Source organism: Canis lupus, chromosome 2 (genome assembly GCF_003254725.2).
Source record: "Canis lupus dingo isolate Sandy chromosome 2, ASM325472v2, whole genome shotgun sequence".
Classification (NCBI taxonomy): domain Eukaryota; kingdom Metazoa; phylum Chordata; class Mammalia; order Carnivora; family Canidae; genus Canis; species Canis lupus.
Window position 1 is genome coordinate 7,413,120 of NC_064244.1, and position 15,899 is coordinate 7,429,018.

The window sequence follows — 15,899 nt, forward strand, 5'->3', positions numbered from 1 at the left end:
TCACTTAGCTTTTTAAGATGGCCTTGCTTTTGCTTCTGCTTCTACGCCCATTTTCAATCTTACGGCGCCTTGCTGGGGGAAGTAGCTCACGATTTGCATTTTACATTGTCGCAGCTAAAAGTCAAGTAAGGATAAAGCTCGTGGTGCTGAGTCTAGTCCAATAACACTGGCTGAGATTTTCCCATCTGTGGGGCCTTCCTGTGATTTAGCGTAGTCAATTCTCTCCTTCTCTGCCTTACTACTTTTTGTGTTCCAAAGGAGAATAGAGAGAAGCTTGTCTAAGGGTATCATTTGAACCCAGAGACCAGTTTACCAGTGCTTAACCCGTCAGACCTTAGCGGTGATGTTCTCCTTCCTGCTGGTGTAGACCACATCGCCGGACCTCGTGGTGGTGAGCCCTGATCCTGGCAGGTAGCTCCGCCGAGGGGGCGGGGGAGGAGGAGGTGGGGACTTACCCCCCAGCTTGTCCAAGTCTTGTTCTGAATTTGGAGAGTCTTCTGGAAAACAGTGTGTCATTTAAAAATAATCTCTTTGCAAGATAACATCCAGAACAGTGTATTTCTATAAACTTGATGTAATCTGACTTTAACATTTTCTAGTCTCTCCACAGTTTGATGATTAAAGGTATAGACCCTAAAAGCCTGACTCACTTGAAATCTCAGAAAGGTCCTGAACAAGGACCTTCTGACTTCTCTCTGCCTCAGTTTTCTCATCTGTTAAATGTGCCCATTATGGTAATCTTCTCTACTGGGGGGCTGTGAGGATGAAATAACTTAAAATACACGAAGCATTTGGAACAGTGCTCACTGGCTTGTTGTAAATGCAATGCAAGTATGAGGTATCATTACTAAACAAAAAATCTGGATATTACTTGGGGAGATGGAATATTGGGGCCCAAAGACAAATCCAAGGGTGCCAGGTTGGCTCAGTCAGTTAAGCGGCAACTCTTGGTTTCAGCTCAGGTCATGATCTCAGGATCATGGGATTGAGCTGTAGGCTGGGCTCTATGCTCAGCAAGCAGTCTGCTTGTCCCTCTCCCTCTTCTTCTCCCCCTGCTCCCTATCTCTGTATCCCCAAAATAAATAAATAAAATCTTAAAAAAAGAACGAAAGACAAATCTAGAACACCTTGCATGGCCTCAAAAGCCTCCATCTCTGAAGGCTGAAAGACAGAGTGAGCAGGAAGTGTTCATGCAGGGGATGTCAGGATGGAATCCGGTCACTGAGGGGCCAGAAGGAAAATGGGAGGCACATGAAACAGAAAACAAAATCAGGAAGAGAATGTAGTTTTGGCTACAGCTATGGGGCTGGAAAGGGTTCTTTGCTGATGAAAGGAGGCAGTAAACACGGAAACGCACAGGTATAAATTAGGATTGACACCACAGGTTAGAAAATGCAGATATCTGCTTAGCTTTCTCCAGAAAAATGTCCCCGCAAAAGCACTTAATAAAATTTAAACAGTCAGCCCCACACATGAGGAGATGAGCATTGGGTGTTATACTATATGTTGGCAAACTGAATTTAAATAAAATAAAATTAAAAAACCAGTCAGCCCCATTCCCGCCATTACTAATACCCCTTACCCCTGCCTTTTACCAGCACTCAACCCAAGGGTTCCCTAAAGCAGGGAAGCCAGAAATTCAGGGTCGGAACTCCCAACCCGGCTTTGCCCCAGCTCTCCCTAGGAATGAGGCCTGCCCTCCCTGGATGTATTCGTCTCTTCTGATTCATGTAGTCAGAGTTGTTTGAGAGGTTTCCATAAGATTGTAGTAAGGATGTGGGTAAATCATCAGGGTGAAATGCCCACAGTTGTGTGTAGTGGGTGATGCTAGTCTCATGCGTGAGGGTACTGGGTTCCAAGGCCTGAAAAGCACGGGGACACCTGGCTGGATCCTAAGCCAGCAGCAGCCTGGCCAGGGATGGCCTCAGCAGCTTTGGGTGTCCCTCAAGGGACTGGCACAGGCTGATGGACCCTAGGGGGAGCCCAGGTCTCCTCTCCTGTATAAGGACAAAGAATGCCTTCTGATCAGCTTTGGTGAGGCTCCTCTGAGCCCTTTTCTCCACTGGGCTTTGCCCTTGGTCACTTCAGCCCAGTTTTCACAAAGAATTCTGCTAAATCAGTTTAGTAAGAATCCTCCCATTCTTGACATCTGATCTGGTTCTTCATTCCCCACCGTGGACATCCAAGCCCTTGGCAAGAATCTTCCTACCCTTGATATGCTGCGTTCAGAGTTGAGTTCAATTTCTCTCCCCCAGTGCCGTCCTGAATCAAGTCTTCCCTGCTCTTTTGAACACATAGCTCTGTGAATGATTTTTCTTTAACATGGAATGAGGCTGCGATCCCTAACTTTTCCATAGATGTTTAGAAGCTAGCGGTCCACCCCATTATCTAAGTAGATCACACAAAGGGAAATACAAAAAGTTTTTTTTAAAACCCTCAGCATAGGATTTTACCTCATTAGTACACACAAATACATAAAAGCAATAACATCCACGACAAACAAGTAAAAATGATAGAAACCAACATTTGCAGGTAACGGACTGTACCCTTATGCATTTCTGGCAGCCTGTACATTAGTGGACTCTTTCTGACAAGAAATCAGGCCATGTGTTAAAAAAACAAAAAGCAAGGTAGTCTGGCTGGCTCAGGTGGTGGAGCATGGACTCTTGATCTCAGGGCCATGAGTTTAAGCCCCATGTTGGGTGTAGAGTGTACTTAAAAAAATAAGATAGAATGATAACATTTTAACGAGTGAAAAATACTTTGGGGACTAATATTTTAAAAATACTTCATGCAAACTTTTTTAATCTGAAGGAATGAAAAGCCCAAATGTGGTAAGTTAACAGAATGTAGTGTGATTATTTTTGCTGTATAATCATGAGAAGGGACAGTTCTAATTTTAACTATTTTTTAATCATTTATTTGTGATTATAAAACATGCAGGCACTACCTGACAAAATTAATAATGGGGAAAGCCAATTTAGGTCAGATAGAAACGGAACGAGGTCCTTACCCAGGAGAAGTTCCTCATGGGAACTTTGGGAGAAAAGCTGTCTGGGTGAGAGCAGAGCCATCACCCCTCCCAGACCCCTTCCTTTGCGGGCACATGCTGTCTGACCCCTCCAGGGTACCTAAGCTGGCCTACACAGCTGGCAGGTGGGAAAAGGGGGTGAAAAACTTAGCACAGGCTGATGGAAAGAGTTTCAGTGGGTGGAATTTTAGAGCAGCTTTGGGAAAGGAAAACCGACAGGGCTTCAGTGGTTCTAAAATGTATCTACTTTCATGTTCCCGGACATGCAATCAGGATGGCGATTCCTGTTCAAATTAATTTTAGCTCCTGGACGAGGCATCATGGAATGTGGCCCTGAGACACTGGGCTGCAGGTATAATCGTGGCTCTGTACACAACTCGAAATCAGAGTATATAAGGCATGTGGCTCGTTGGTTGGAGATTTAGTAGGCTGGGTTTTCCGACAGTAATTTTATGTTGTTAGTGACACACTGATGCTTAACTTCCATAGTTTAGTTGGTTCAATATACAATCTAATAATTTTGATTTAAAAAATGTAATTTCGCCTTATGATCTAATATCCCCTTGGGAGCTCATAAAGGCTGACATTTTCTTCCTGCAGCATATGAAAAGCTCTTACTTTAAATGCAGCCCTCTTATTCTCCCAGCTGGTGCTGTGAAGTGTCATAAATTCATAGGAAATGTGGGAGCCGGGAATCTATATTTTTCTTTACTGGGCACTATTCTAGTATCCTAGTCTAGAACACAGTTTCCCTGCTATGGTTTTGATTAAAAAGAGGTAGTGAGAATCCAGTCATACTTGAGGATTTGGTCTTCCAAGTTTATAATTTTATAAAATCCTTGAGAAGTGAGAGAGTGGGCCTGTTGGCCAGTTCATGCATAAGTGGGCAGCCCAACACTGACCCGAAGGCAGCCAAGGCCACCCGGCTCGGTGAGCACCTCACCTGAAAGTTCTAGCTTGTCTCCTGGAGCATCACCCTTTGATTGCAGGCCGGAGGCTGGTGGCATCTCCAGGTTTGGAATTGACTTCATGATATTGGCCTGAGCTTCTTCTAGCAGCTTCTCAAATTCTTTCCCGTTATAGTGGTCCAGATTTTGCCTTTTCTCTTCCCATTTCCTTTCTGCTTTCTGAAGGAAAATCACAAGTGAAGAAAGTTTAGAAACCACAGGGAAAGCTAATTAGAGATTTCATGTTGGTGTAGGGGGAGGTGTAACGCAGGTAAACTGTTGATAAAATCATGCTCTGGTGTCCATGCTGAGAGACATTTGTGCAATCAGATAAACCTGCTCCTGGGCTCTCTGTCACTTAAGCCCAAGTGACTGACATTCATTCGCACAGAAGCAAGTTCAGAAACCCAAATTCGTTCATTAAATGATTATTGAGCATTTATTGCTACTTTCCCAATGGTAATAAAAAAGACACAGGGATATGCTTTCCAAAGTATGCATCCCATAACCAGGTTTCTGTTCTCTAAACCAAGTTTTCATCATAGAGGAGATGTGCAAACAGACAGGAACAAAACCCAAAACACCAGGAACAAAGACACCCACACCTCCATTCCATGCCTGTCTAAGAATTGCTATAGGGCCTCTGGGTCGAATATTCTTACGTATACAGTGGGGGTTATTTAGATTACCTCTAAGTTCCATCAAGTCCTACAACAGGGAGAAATGCATGAAATGCATTTCTAAACACCTGCACATTTTTTAAGAGAACATTTTTCTATGATTTTGGGATGGTTCAGGAAACCTTCCAGATGGGCAAAGGGGAAATTAGCGCCAAGATTACTAAAATCCCACAAGGTAAGAATTGAAAAAGACAGAGATCATTTTATCAACACATTTTACACAGGAGACACTGGAGCCCAGTGAGATGAGAGATTTGCTTGAGATTCATGCTATGGAAACGAGAACCTCCACCGTCACCATCCTTACCAACCTCCCCGCCTCTCCACTTTATTTTTCCTTCCTAGCATTTATTATCATCTGGGATACACTGGTTCTCGATCTCTCCCTACAAGCAGATAGGTTTCTTGAAAGCACAGACTTTGTCGCCTCTGTTCACTGCCTGCCCCAGAGCCTGTAGGACTTGGTGCACGATGGGGCTCAGACACCTGTTGCGAAGGAAGCTCACCTCATTCTTCAGCAGAGGAGTGGGCAGAAAGGCTCAGGCCTCCTTACTGCTGATCGGGGCATTTTTAGAGATGACTCATAAGTGGAAACTTAAACCACACACATAACAATGATCACTACGCCTGGCAGGTTCTCAAAAGATATTTGTTGAATAAAGGAGTCCTCCTACTGACAGCATTTCCACACGGACACGTTCTCAGGAGGAAATGTATTTTCGGGTTGCACCCCTGTCCCCGCTGGGCATGAAAGGATGGAATCACCATCAGGTGATCACACACTGCCCCTCCCATGACTCACTTTTTGTAAGTGGTTGGCTTGGATTAGGGGCACAGCTACTGACTTTGGGGCAGACAGGAGCTACCTAGTGTTCGGAGGCCCAGTTGCCGTGACTGTGGCCTTGGCAGTTTGAAGAGGTTTGTTTTTTTCTCGAGATCTGAATTATCTACTGCTGATGCGAGAGAGAGAGGCAGGATGGTGAGGACCAGGGTCTGGGGTCATGGGTGGAGGATGCACAGGGCAAGAGAAAGGAAGAAGCAATGATCTCTTGATAAAAAGAATCTGTAAAAATGTGGCATGTTATCTGTTCTGTGACTTTACGGCCTCATCTTCTCTTTGCATTTTGACTGCCTCTGCCTCCCTAAGATCATGCTAATGACTTCCTATCCAGCACCCTTAATTCCAGACCCATCATCTTAATCAATTATGTATCTTGTTTCAGAGTAATTTTCTGAAGATGCTATTTTTTAGTCGCTGGCCCAAGATGCAGCATTTTGGGGATGCCCAGACCATGACCCTGAGATATATCTCAGACTGGTTTACAAGCTCCCCCAAATCTGGTTCCAGCCTGTTTTGCCGGCCTCATCTCTTCTGTCTTGTTCCCCTTAAACAGGTTTCCTTGTGGCTCCCTTTGCTCCAACATTCCTCTGCCGCAGCATGCCCTCAACACCCTGCTCTGCTTACCCAGATTCTACTGATTTTTCGAGCCCAGTGGCAAGCCCTCCGTAGGCCTGCACCCACCAGTGGTTAAGTGTGAGCCCGCATGCACTGGCTCAGGAGAGCTGACTCATTTCTCCCCAATTACATGCTCACTGATACCCTGTTGTAACTCAAAATTGACAAATTCTACAAATCAGGGCGTTTCCCCCCAGAGAGTCAGCTGGTAAACACTCCAAGGCACACCAGGGCCTCCCCTTCCGCCAGGTTGGGGTGTTTCATCGTTCTTGAAATCCAGTGACCTTTCTCTTAATCTGGATGTTGAAACCTATTTATAGTGCTAAAATCTATCTTTGAGATATATATATATATATATATATATATATATATATATATATATACAAAAAAAAATCTACCTTTTATACATACATATATATAAGAAGTACATCTGACAACCAGGCTGGAAATTCTCCAAGGGAAGGGACCAGGTGTTATTCCTTTATGGGGTGAAAAATGGAAGTGGGACCCTACCTCAATAGACACCGCTCTGTTCTTGGCACTCACGCTGTGGATTTCCTCGATGAACAAGCTCTGCATGGTGGAGCCATTCATGGGCGTCTGCGGGGACTGAGGAGCCTGGGTCGATGGCAGGGCTGAGGTCCCTTCCTGCGTGGCGGCTGGAGGGCCGGCTAGGTGAGGACCAGTCCCTGCAGGCAGGTGCTGGGCGGGGTTGAGCAGGGCGGCAGACAGCTGGGAGGGCTGGATGACCACGGGGGAGCTCTGTGCATGGTGGACGGTCAAGGGCACCACTTCTGACTTCATGTCGCCGGGCACCCCTGCAGCGTGGGGGTGCTGGCCTGGGCTATGGGGAGCCTCCTCCTGGTTCTTCAGGACTTCCGCGGCCGTGGCCTTCTCCATAGCGACATACTGAGCAGCCTGGGCTGCATCTGTCCCTTTCAAGAGCCCATCGGTGACATGTCTGGGAGAAACCATACACAGCAGTATTAACTCTTAAAATAGGTAGCTTGCATTCTATTCTGATGGCATTAGCCTGAATGCTGTGTCGTACCAAAGCCAGGCAAGTTGTTATTGCAAAATTAAGACATTGTAAAATCGAGAGTAGCAGCTCTCCAGGGTTGAGGGTTTCCATAGCAACTTCCTAATGTCCTCCAAGTGCTTCCTGGCTGTCTCTGGTAGCTGCTTTCTCTGTTTCTCCCTCATGAGATGGCCTGTCTCTCCTTTCCCACTGGCACCATGCTGTCCTGCCCAGTTCCACAGGGAACACATGCTTCTAACAACAACTCCTGCACCGGGTCCTGGCTGGAAGCCCCCAGAGATGCTCAGTTCCAACCCCCAGAGCTTCCTAAGCCCTCCATGCTCTCCTCCTTTCACCGCCAAGCCCCTGGGGAGGGCAGTTCATACAGCTGACCCTTGAACACCGTGTGGGTTCGGGGTCCCGACCCTCTACAGTCAAAAATCCATGTGTAACTTCTGTCTCCCTACAAAACTTAACAACTAATGGCCTACTGTTGACCAGAAGCCTTACCTATATCACAAGCAGTTGATTAACATACATTTTGTACGTTATAACTGTATTCTTACAACAAAGTAAGCTAGAGAAAAGAAAATGTAAGAAAATCTCAAGGGAGAGAAAATACATTGACAGTACTGTCCTGTATTTCTCAAAAGAAATCTTGATCTAAGTGGACCCGTGCAGTTCAAACCTGGGCTGTTCAAGCGTCACCTGTATTTAATTCCTCCTGCTTGCTCTTCACGTTGCTCAGCCTCGTGTGGTCAGGCTTCTCTACCTGGACTCCACCGAGCCATTCTGCCAGGTCGACAGTGACCTCAAACCCAACAGCTAGGCTAGTCCTCATCCTCCTTTGCCTTTTGGGGTCATCTGATGCTCTTTGTCTATTTCCACCCATGATGCAGTGGCAAGGACATGGCTTTGGGGTCAGACAGCCCTGTGCTTGAATCTCATTGGTTCTGCAAGGTCTAGCTAGACGGTATTGGGAACTTTACCTTTTTGATCCTCAGATATTTTTCTATAGAATGTAATAATGAGGGGCGCCTGGGTGCCTCAGTGGTTGAGTATCTGCCTTTGGCTCAGGTCATATCCCAGGGTCCTGGGATCAAGCCCTGCATTGGGCTCCCTGCTCAGTGGGAGCCTGCTTCCTCCCTCTCTTGCTTCCCTTGCTTATGCTCTAAATAAATAAATAAATACATAAATAAATAAATAAATAAATAAATAAATAAATAAATAAAATCTTAAAAAAAGAGAAAGCATATAATAATGGTGAGGACAGGGATCCCTGGGTGGCGCAGCGGTTTGGCGCCTGCCTTTGGCCCAGGGCGCGATCCTGGAGACCCGGGATCGAATCCCACATCAGGCTCCCGGTGCATGGAGCCTGCTTCTCCCTCTGCCTATGTCTCTGCCTCTCTCTCTCTCTCTCTCTCTCTCTCTGTGACTATCATAAATAAATAAAAAAAAAATTAAAAAAAATAATGGTGAGGACAAGGACGGGAGATAAGAATCTCTTCTAAGGCTTTCCTTGGGGGTTGTTGCTATGATCAAGATATTTATATATCAGACAATGTCGAACCTGACCTATAATCCTTAATCAGTCCCTTATTTTTCTTATTAAAACTTTCTCTCCTTTTTTATTTGAAAAAAGACATTGTATTCGGGGACTCTCTTGTACTACTCACTCTGTTTCTGTTTTGTTTTTTTTTTAACAAGATTTTATTTATTTATTCATGAGAGATACAGAGAGAGAGGCAGAGACACAGACAGAGGGAGAAGCAGGCTCCTCTTGGAGAGAACGAGGTGGGACTCGATCCTGGGACCCTGGGATCACGGCCTAAGCCGAAGGCAGATGCTCAACCACTGAGCCACGCAGGCATCCCATCTGTTTCTTTTACCCACCCCATTCCTTCAATCTCCAAGAATCCCCAAGGACCTGTCCAACCCATTCTCTCTCATGCTACTGTGCCCTCTCTTCCACCATCACTAGTCACCGTCATGAAGGCAACTTCCAGTTGTAAATCTCTCCTGCCTCCTGCCCTCCCTCTCTCTGAGGCAGCACCACGCACAGAAGGCATCTGTGTTCCTGAAGTGAAGGAGGCTAGTAAAATATTTTGATCCATTCTTCAACTTTAAAATGCTACTGAAAAGAACCAAATGATTTTTTTAAATGTTTACTGTGTTTGCTAATGTTACACTGTAGGATGTGCCAAACGCAGCAGCGAGCCTGTGCTGAAGAATCGGGACTTCATTCATGTTGCAATAGAATTCTGGGGGTGGGAGGGAGCTGCTGCCTCTCTTCATGACCTTCCCCCACCCCTGGAGAGGCCCGGTTACCTCCGCAACATGGTCAGGGTGTCGGTCATGCTCCGCACTCTCTGCAGTAGACTGTCCAGCCGGTGGGGCTCCTCCTTCAGAAACCGCACGGCCTCTACTTCTATGCGTAAGATGGCTCGCATCTTGTTTTGTAGGGTTGGAAATTCTCCTGCAGGCCAAGAGCAGATGGTGAGTTGTAGGAGAAAAAATGGAACAAGCCCCTATCCGGCGTGCATGCTGGACTAGGGGTAGGAGCGTGGGGCTTATCGGCTGGAGCACCCCGCACACATCTTCAGGAAGCAGATGCTGGTCGGACACCGGGTTCCAAGTGACCTTGGGCAAGGACAGAGGTCCTCTGCGCCTCATTTCCTGTCTGTATACTTGGGATAAAAGCAACTGTCCCTTAGGATCATTTTAAATGAATTTGGCACAAGTGCCCACACTGGAAGAGCCCAGCAGAGAGAAACTATCACTCGTATTACCGAGTCCTCAATCTTACAGCACCCGCTGAAATATAATCTCCAAGAAGACAGGGACATTTGCCTATTTTGTTCAGTGGTACAGCCCAAGTGCCTAGAACAGGGCCCGGCAAACGTAGGTGTTTCATGAATACCTCTGTGTGCATGAATGAACGAATCCTTCACTACTGGGCAGATTTTTACACCCCATCCCCCGAAGACTTGCTTCTGACTTCTCCCTTCCAGGAGGAGGCTCACCTTTCAGGGAAGCCACAGCTTCTCCCACTTGTCGCAGGAGGAAAGCCCCATCTTCCACGTCTTTTAGAGTGACCACGCGGCCAGCCGATGTAGAGTCCTTCTTTAAATCTTCAACAAAGTCTTCCAGCTCACTGTGGGGTGGGGGTGGGGGGAGACCAGAGGATGGGAGTGAACACCAAGGTCCTCCTAAAGCTGCAGGAGCAAAGGGGTCGTCCGAGCCTCCCCACCAGAGTAGCTTGGTTTGCCTTAAATATTCTGCTGAGGTGTAAGGAGGGTGCAAGGAAGATCTTCCCAGGACATGCTCATGGGGACGCCCAGGTTGGCCAGAGGGAAGATGGCAGCTGGCTGACAAAGGACCCATCCCTTATTTTCAGTGGGGGATCCTGATGCCAATGAAGGGTGTGCACGCTGTGTGATGTGACAGAGGGGACAGGGTGTGCACACTATCGCAGGGCAGAAAGAGGGGGTCCCACTGGTTTATAGCAGCTCTCTCAACTTGGAACTTGATATTTGGGGCTGTTTAATTCTTTCTTGTAGGCTCCTGTGCTGTACATCGTAGGGTGTCCAGCAGCACCCCTGCCCTCTACACACTAGATGCTCAGGGCACCCACCCCCAGCCTGTGAGAAACAAGGATGTGTCCAGACATTGGTACAATGTCCCCGGGGAAGGAAGAGGCGGGGAGGGGTGGGGAGGAGCACAGATTTGCCCCTGATCGAGAACCTCTGGTTTACACTGATGATATCATTGATAAGGACTGACTTTCCGCTCTAAGCTGCAGAGGAAAAATGATCACAGTTCTGATTTCTGATATGTGTCTCTAAGAGAGAGGGAGTGAGAGAAACACACACACATGTGCACACACAAACACATCCCCTATGGTACTGCTGGAGTTCCAACAGAACTAAATTAAGGTCTTCCGCTTCAAGATGTAAACCGACCAACCAACCAAACCAACCAACTAACAACATCCCGTCCCCTGGGCACATTAATAGCCCCATCCTAAACACACGTTTGTATCACTTCAGTTGTCTGTAAATCTGAATCTGACAACAGAAAATCTTTCTTAAAGAAGGCGGAGGAAAAGGATGTTGAGAGATGAAGAACCACTAGGTGGCAGCAGGTGAACAGCATTCCACCTGCTGGTGCAGGCAGGGCTTGAAGCAGCAGGAAGAGTGAGAGAAGACACCAGTGATCTACAAAACCATGGCCTGCCAGGACCCTCCCCACTACGTGGGTGCGCAGAATGATGGGTGGCTCGGCCCTGCGGGAGGGATTCGGCAGGATGCTATCTATGTATGTTTAACAAGGACCATGGGGCAAACTTCATCCACCATACTGAAGTGGGATGGGGTTTTTGGTGATGTCTCTCATTCTATGATAGAAAATGGACTAAAACCATGATCCTTTCAGATGAAATGATGCAACTTCAACACCAAAGGGGAAAGCCTCACCTGCTCCCTGTCCACATTTGCAAACTATGGAAAGGTACCCAGTGTTATATGAGGCCCCCCCAACCCGCCACAGGAAACTTCCTACAGCAACCACATCCCTGAGGAGAGAGCGTGTACCACTCCTTATAAGAGTTCTAAATATGGCACCTGTGTGGGGAAAAGTTATTTTCCATTTCATCACCAAACTGAAATATTTTCGTGGCAGACGGGACACACTGTCCAGCCCTTCTGAGTTTTGAGAGAAGAGCTAAGACCCAAATGTTATCACGGTTCCATTAACAATCCACAAGCCTGCCAGGCTGCAATGAATCCTCCTAGAAGCTATCATCTGACCCAAAGGCAGTCTGCCTAAAATTCTATTTTAATCTCTTCTACATAGCATGCCTCTTGGATTTCATAACTCTGCACACAGGAGACCCTTAAATGTCACAGATTTTCCTTTGTCAATCAAGGAACATACATGAAAGTGTATTGATATTATTGGATACAACAATGTCACTTCCGTTCATATGTTTATGACATCTGTTATAAAGCAGTCAGATAGCTTTTGTTCATTCAAAATGTAACAGAGATCGGGGAGCTAAAATGAATGCTGAAAACATTTTCAATATTACGTAATCAATATGACTTTGAGATGCGAACTCTGCTCAAAGGAATGCCAGATGTTCACAGATGCTGTGGTTTACATGTAAATCCATTCTATTTGTGTGTTTCTTTTCATTCTACCTTAGTTAAAAGGAAGCATCAAATCTGATGAAAAGTATTTCCTCTATTATTAGAAGCTCAATTATTAATTCCAAGTAGAAACCCACCAAAGAGAAAGGATCTTGATTGAATTTCTCTCCACAGTTCTAGACTTAAATTTCATTTCTCTGCCAACTGAATGGCTCACCAGTAACTTAACCCTCTCACGATGCCCAAAGGAACATACTTTCCAGTGTGTGTGTGTCTGCGTGTGTGCGCGCACACACGTGTGTGCTCGTAAGAAGGCTGGGGAGTGACAGGGGAGAAGAACTGCTTTCCTAATGTTCCAGAGTTGAAATTTCTGGCTGTCTTTTGTAACTCACTCTCTCTCCCTACTCTGATCCCTCTAATCAGTCCATTTCATTTGATTTCTCTTCTCATTCCTATTTCTACTCCTTGATTCAGACCTTAATGACTTTTGACCGGACTGTTCAGAGCACTTCCAATAGGGTTTCCCTGACAGCGACGTTTCCTCCTCCGTTATCCCGCACGTGATCACCAGAGGGACCTTTCTGAAATACAGCTCCGACTTTGCTACGTCCTTAAAGCAGAAAGCTTCAGTGGCCTCCTCATCAGGCCGCAGTAACTGTCAGATGTGAAGACACTTCAGAATTTCCCCTGAAGCTTTGTGAAGTGCACATTCTTAAGCTTCGCCCAGGGAAGTTCTGAATCTGGAGTTGGACCCAAAAGCTTTCATGAAAAGCCAGGGATTCGGGTTTCTGTTCAACAAAGACCCCGCAGACATCGAGCGGGCCTGCCGGGCGTGAGTGTGGTCTGAGATATGGGCAGTCACCAAGCAGGTGGCAATGGCATTACCCAGATAGGAGACATGATCTAGAACCTTGTACCCCACTCTCCCACCAAAGTGGATGACTCCCAATTCTCCCACAACACCTTGCCCCTTCCTGCCTCACAGGGTTCCTCTGCCTGGGAGCCTCCCCACCCCCACGAGCCTCCACTGATGGCCTGTCCTCCAGGCCATCTTGGTTCCATTTAACAAACCATCTGTGAGACCCTACGACACATGGCACTGCTCATGGTCTGGGGTCATATGAAAAATAACTAATTTCCGGTTAAGTTTTCTTGATCCCTGGGGCCCAAAAGAATCTCTCCTTCTTGTAGGTTCACCTGGCACTCGTGAGTCACCCATTTTGTGCTATATGCACACTCATATGTTCTGCTTTGCCAGATTGGAGTTCCTCGTGTGCCCTGGGCACGTTTCATTCATGTGCAGCCCACCCACAGAGTCCTCCCACGATACGCTCCCTGTTCCCCTTCCTGTCTCACTCTTGGGCTGGGTTACTAGACTCAGGGTAGTATTGACATTAAAGATGCCTTTTCTAAGCCAGAAGCAAAACATACCTCAGCTAATCAAGAAACATAATTTTTAAAAGAAGAAAATTTACTTTTTCAACATTCAGTTGGAAAACTTAGAAAATATTCTTAAAAGCCTACGTATTTTTAAAGAAGTTTTCAAGAAGAATCTTAATACCTAGATTTTGGACAACTGGCTGCTACAAAAACATTTCAGACAAACAACAGCCTTATTGCTTCACAGTGGGTGATGAAATGTCTACAGAGTCAGTAACTACATAAAATTTTAGAAGCAATTGAGATGTCGGTGAACAGTGGTCAAACTCAATTTTTTAGGAAAAAAGAACTTTAACTGATTCCCTCCCCCTCCCATCCCGGACTGCTACTGAGAGGGATATTCTATTTTTAAATAGACACACTGGGTTGGCATCTGAGGTGATACAAGCTTAAGTATCAAATAGGTGATAGAAAATAACACTTTCCATCATGGAGACTTTTGGTCTTTTCTGCTCATCTGAAGAATTTGAAAGTTGCATCTTTATAGTCCCAATTTGGGAGATTTAAGAAGAGATTTACCAATAGTAGGAGAACCTAGAAAAATCACTATTCCTTATACTAGAAGGTGAAATTCATTCTATGATAAATCTTCATTGCATAACAAAACACATATTACCATAAAAGATGTGCCTGCCCTAGTGACTTGGGAGTAATAAAACTGCTCATTTCAATAGTGGAACTTGATAGATGCTTTCAATAAGAACCTCATAGAAGATTGATAACATTCAAGGAGGCATCTTTCATTCCTGGATCAGACATACTTTACATTTAAATTCTTCTTTTGTGCTTTTAACTACAACTGAATAATAGGAAGATAATTTTAACACCATTATTTTGGCTATTAGTATTCATTTATTGAGATTAAAGGCAGCCTTCCCATTTATCATTGGGTTTTGCCACTTGCTTCCATTAATTTGATGTGTTGCTGAGCCCTACGAAGGAGTGTGGTGCTCTGGCTTTTAAAGAGGCGAGCACGGTTGAACTTTCTGGGTCTGGTGGGAGGAGTGCTTAGAGTCCACGGACACCCAGAACCACAGAAGTCTACCTTGCACACAGCAGGTGCTCAATAAAGAGAGTGGGAGAGAGCACCATTAGGAAGGGCCTCCTCGTTGGCGAGGACAGGGTCCTTTTTGGGGTGACACGGCTAAACACGCAACAGGTGCCTGGCACTCACCACAGCTTCTTGACGATCCTCTCCTCTTCATGTAGGTATTTTTGCCGGTCCTGTTCTACCAGGACACGCTGGCGCTGTACGGGGTCCTCCAGCCTCTTCATGGTTTCCATCACTTTGCCACTGATTTCCAGCTCAGCCTTCTTCATCATCGCCCTCAGCAGCTCCTGGTTCTGCAGCTGTCGAATAAAAGAAATCGGCCTCAATTGGCTCTGCCTTACTGACATCGCGGCAACCGCCTGCCTGACAGTCTTCAGAAGCGGGTCTGGGTAAACAGCCCTGCAGCTGAATATTTATTTCAGTGAGGAAGGGAAGGAAGTGAAGATTGTATATAATATTGCTACTGCAACCAACATCTGAGGTTTAGCTGCCAACTGACAACCAGACTTTCGTGTCTGTGTCTGCAAAAAAATAGGAGCCTTTTCTTACTCTGGTCAGCGCATCTTGGACAACAGGCATAAACTCTCATTGACATGTTTTTACAGGGAGCAGCTGAAAGCATCAGCTTTGGAACCAAGCACATTTTTATTTTTTTTAATGGCTTGGTAGATGCGCCTGGGAATCGTTTGCAAGCCTCAAATTGAAACACAAACTTGAACGTGTGATAATGAAAAATCCAGTGGCCCCAACACCCCTCCCTCCTTGAGCCCAAGTGACCTTGGAAACATCACTTTCTCTTTCCCTGTTCAAGATGTCAGCTGCAAGAATGGAGCCTTTAGGAATATGGCTTATGGTGCTCGGAGAATAACATCTGTAACGTTAGGATAGGCATTCCCTGCACCGAAATAGGTCTTCCTGCCTACCCTGTCATCCTCCCATCATGGTGCCTGAAATACCCTTATTACTTGGTCTTTTATATCTTAAAGGCTTTTTTTAACCTTTGACCCCCTTCACCCATTTCTCACACCCCTTCCTCTCGCAACCACCAATCTATTCTCTGTATCTGAGTTTTTTTTTTTTTATTCCACATATAAAAGAGGTCATATGGGATTTGTCTTTCTCTGAC

The 15,899-nt window shown here is 45.9% G+C and overlaps 1 protein-coding gene across 18 annotated transcripts in view; it reads right to left on the minus strand.

Moving 5' to 3' along the window:
* Nucleotides 1-15,899, minus strand: part of KIAA1217 (KIAA1217 ortholog) — a 432,659-nt gene that overhangs the window by 12,447 nt on the left and 404,313 nt on the right. For 17 of the 18 annotated variants that reach the window (XM_049099758.1, XM_049099757.1, XM_025463930.3 and 14 more), the window contains 6 exons: nucleotides 14,897-15,072; nucleotides 10,156-10,286; nucleotides 9,461-9,608; nucleotides 6,628-7,075; nucleotides 3,975-4,158; nucleotides 334-497 (listed from right to left, as the gene is read on the minus strand). In XM_049099758.1, coding sequence (XP_048955715.1) covers nucleotides 334-497; nucleotides 3,975-4,158; nucleotides 6,628-7,075; nucleotides 9,461-9,608; nucleotides 10,156-10,286; nucleotides 14,897-15,072 — 1,251 coding nt within the window. The remainder of the gene's footprint in view (nucleotides 1-333; nucleotides 498-3,974; nucleotides 4,159-6,627; nucleotides 7,076-9,460; nucleotides 9,609-10,155; nucleotides 10,287-14,896; nucleotides 15,073-15,899) is intronic. The other variant, XM_025463935.3, reaches the window with a different exon arrangement.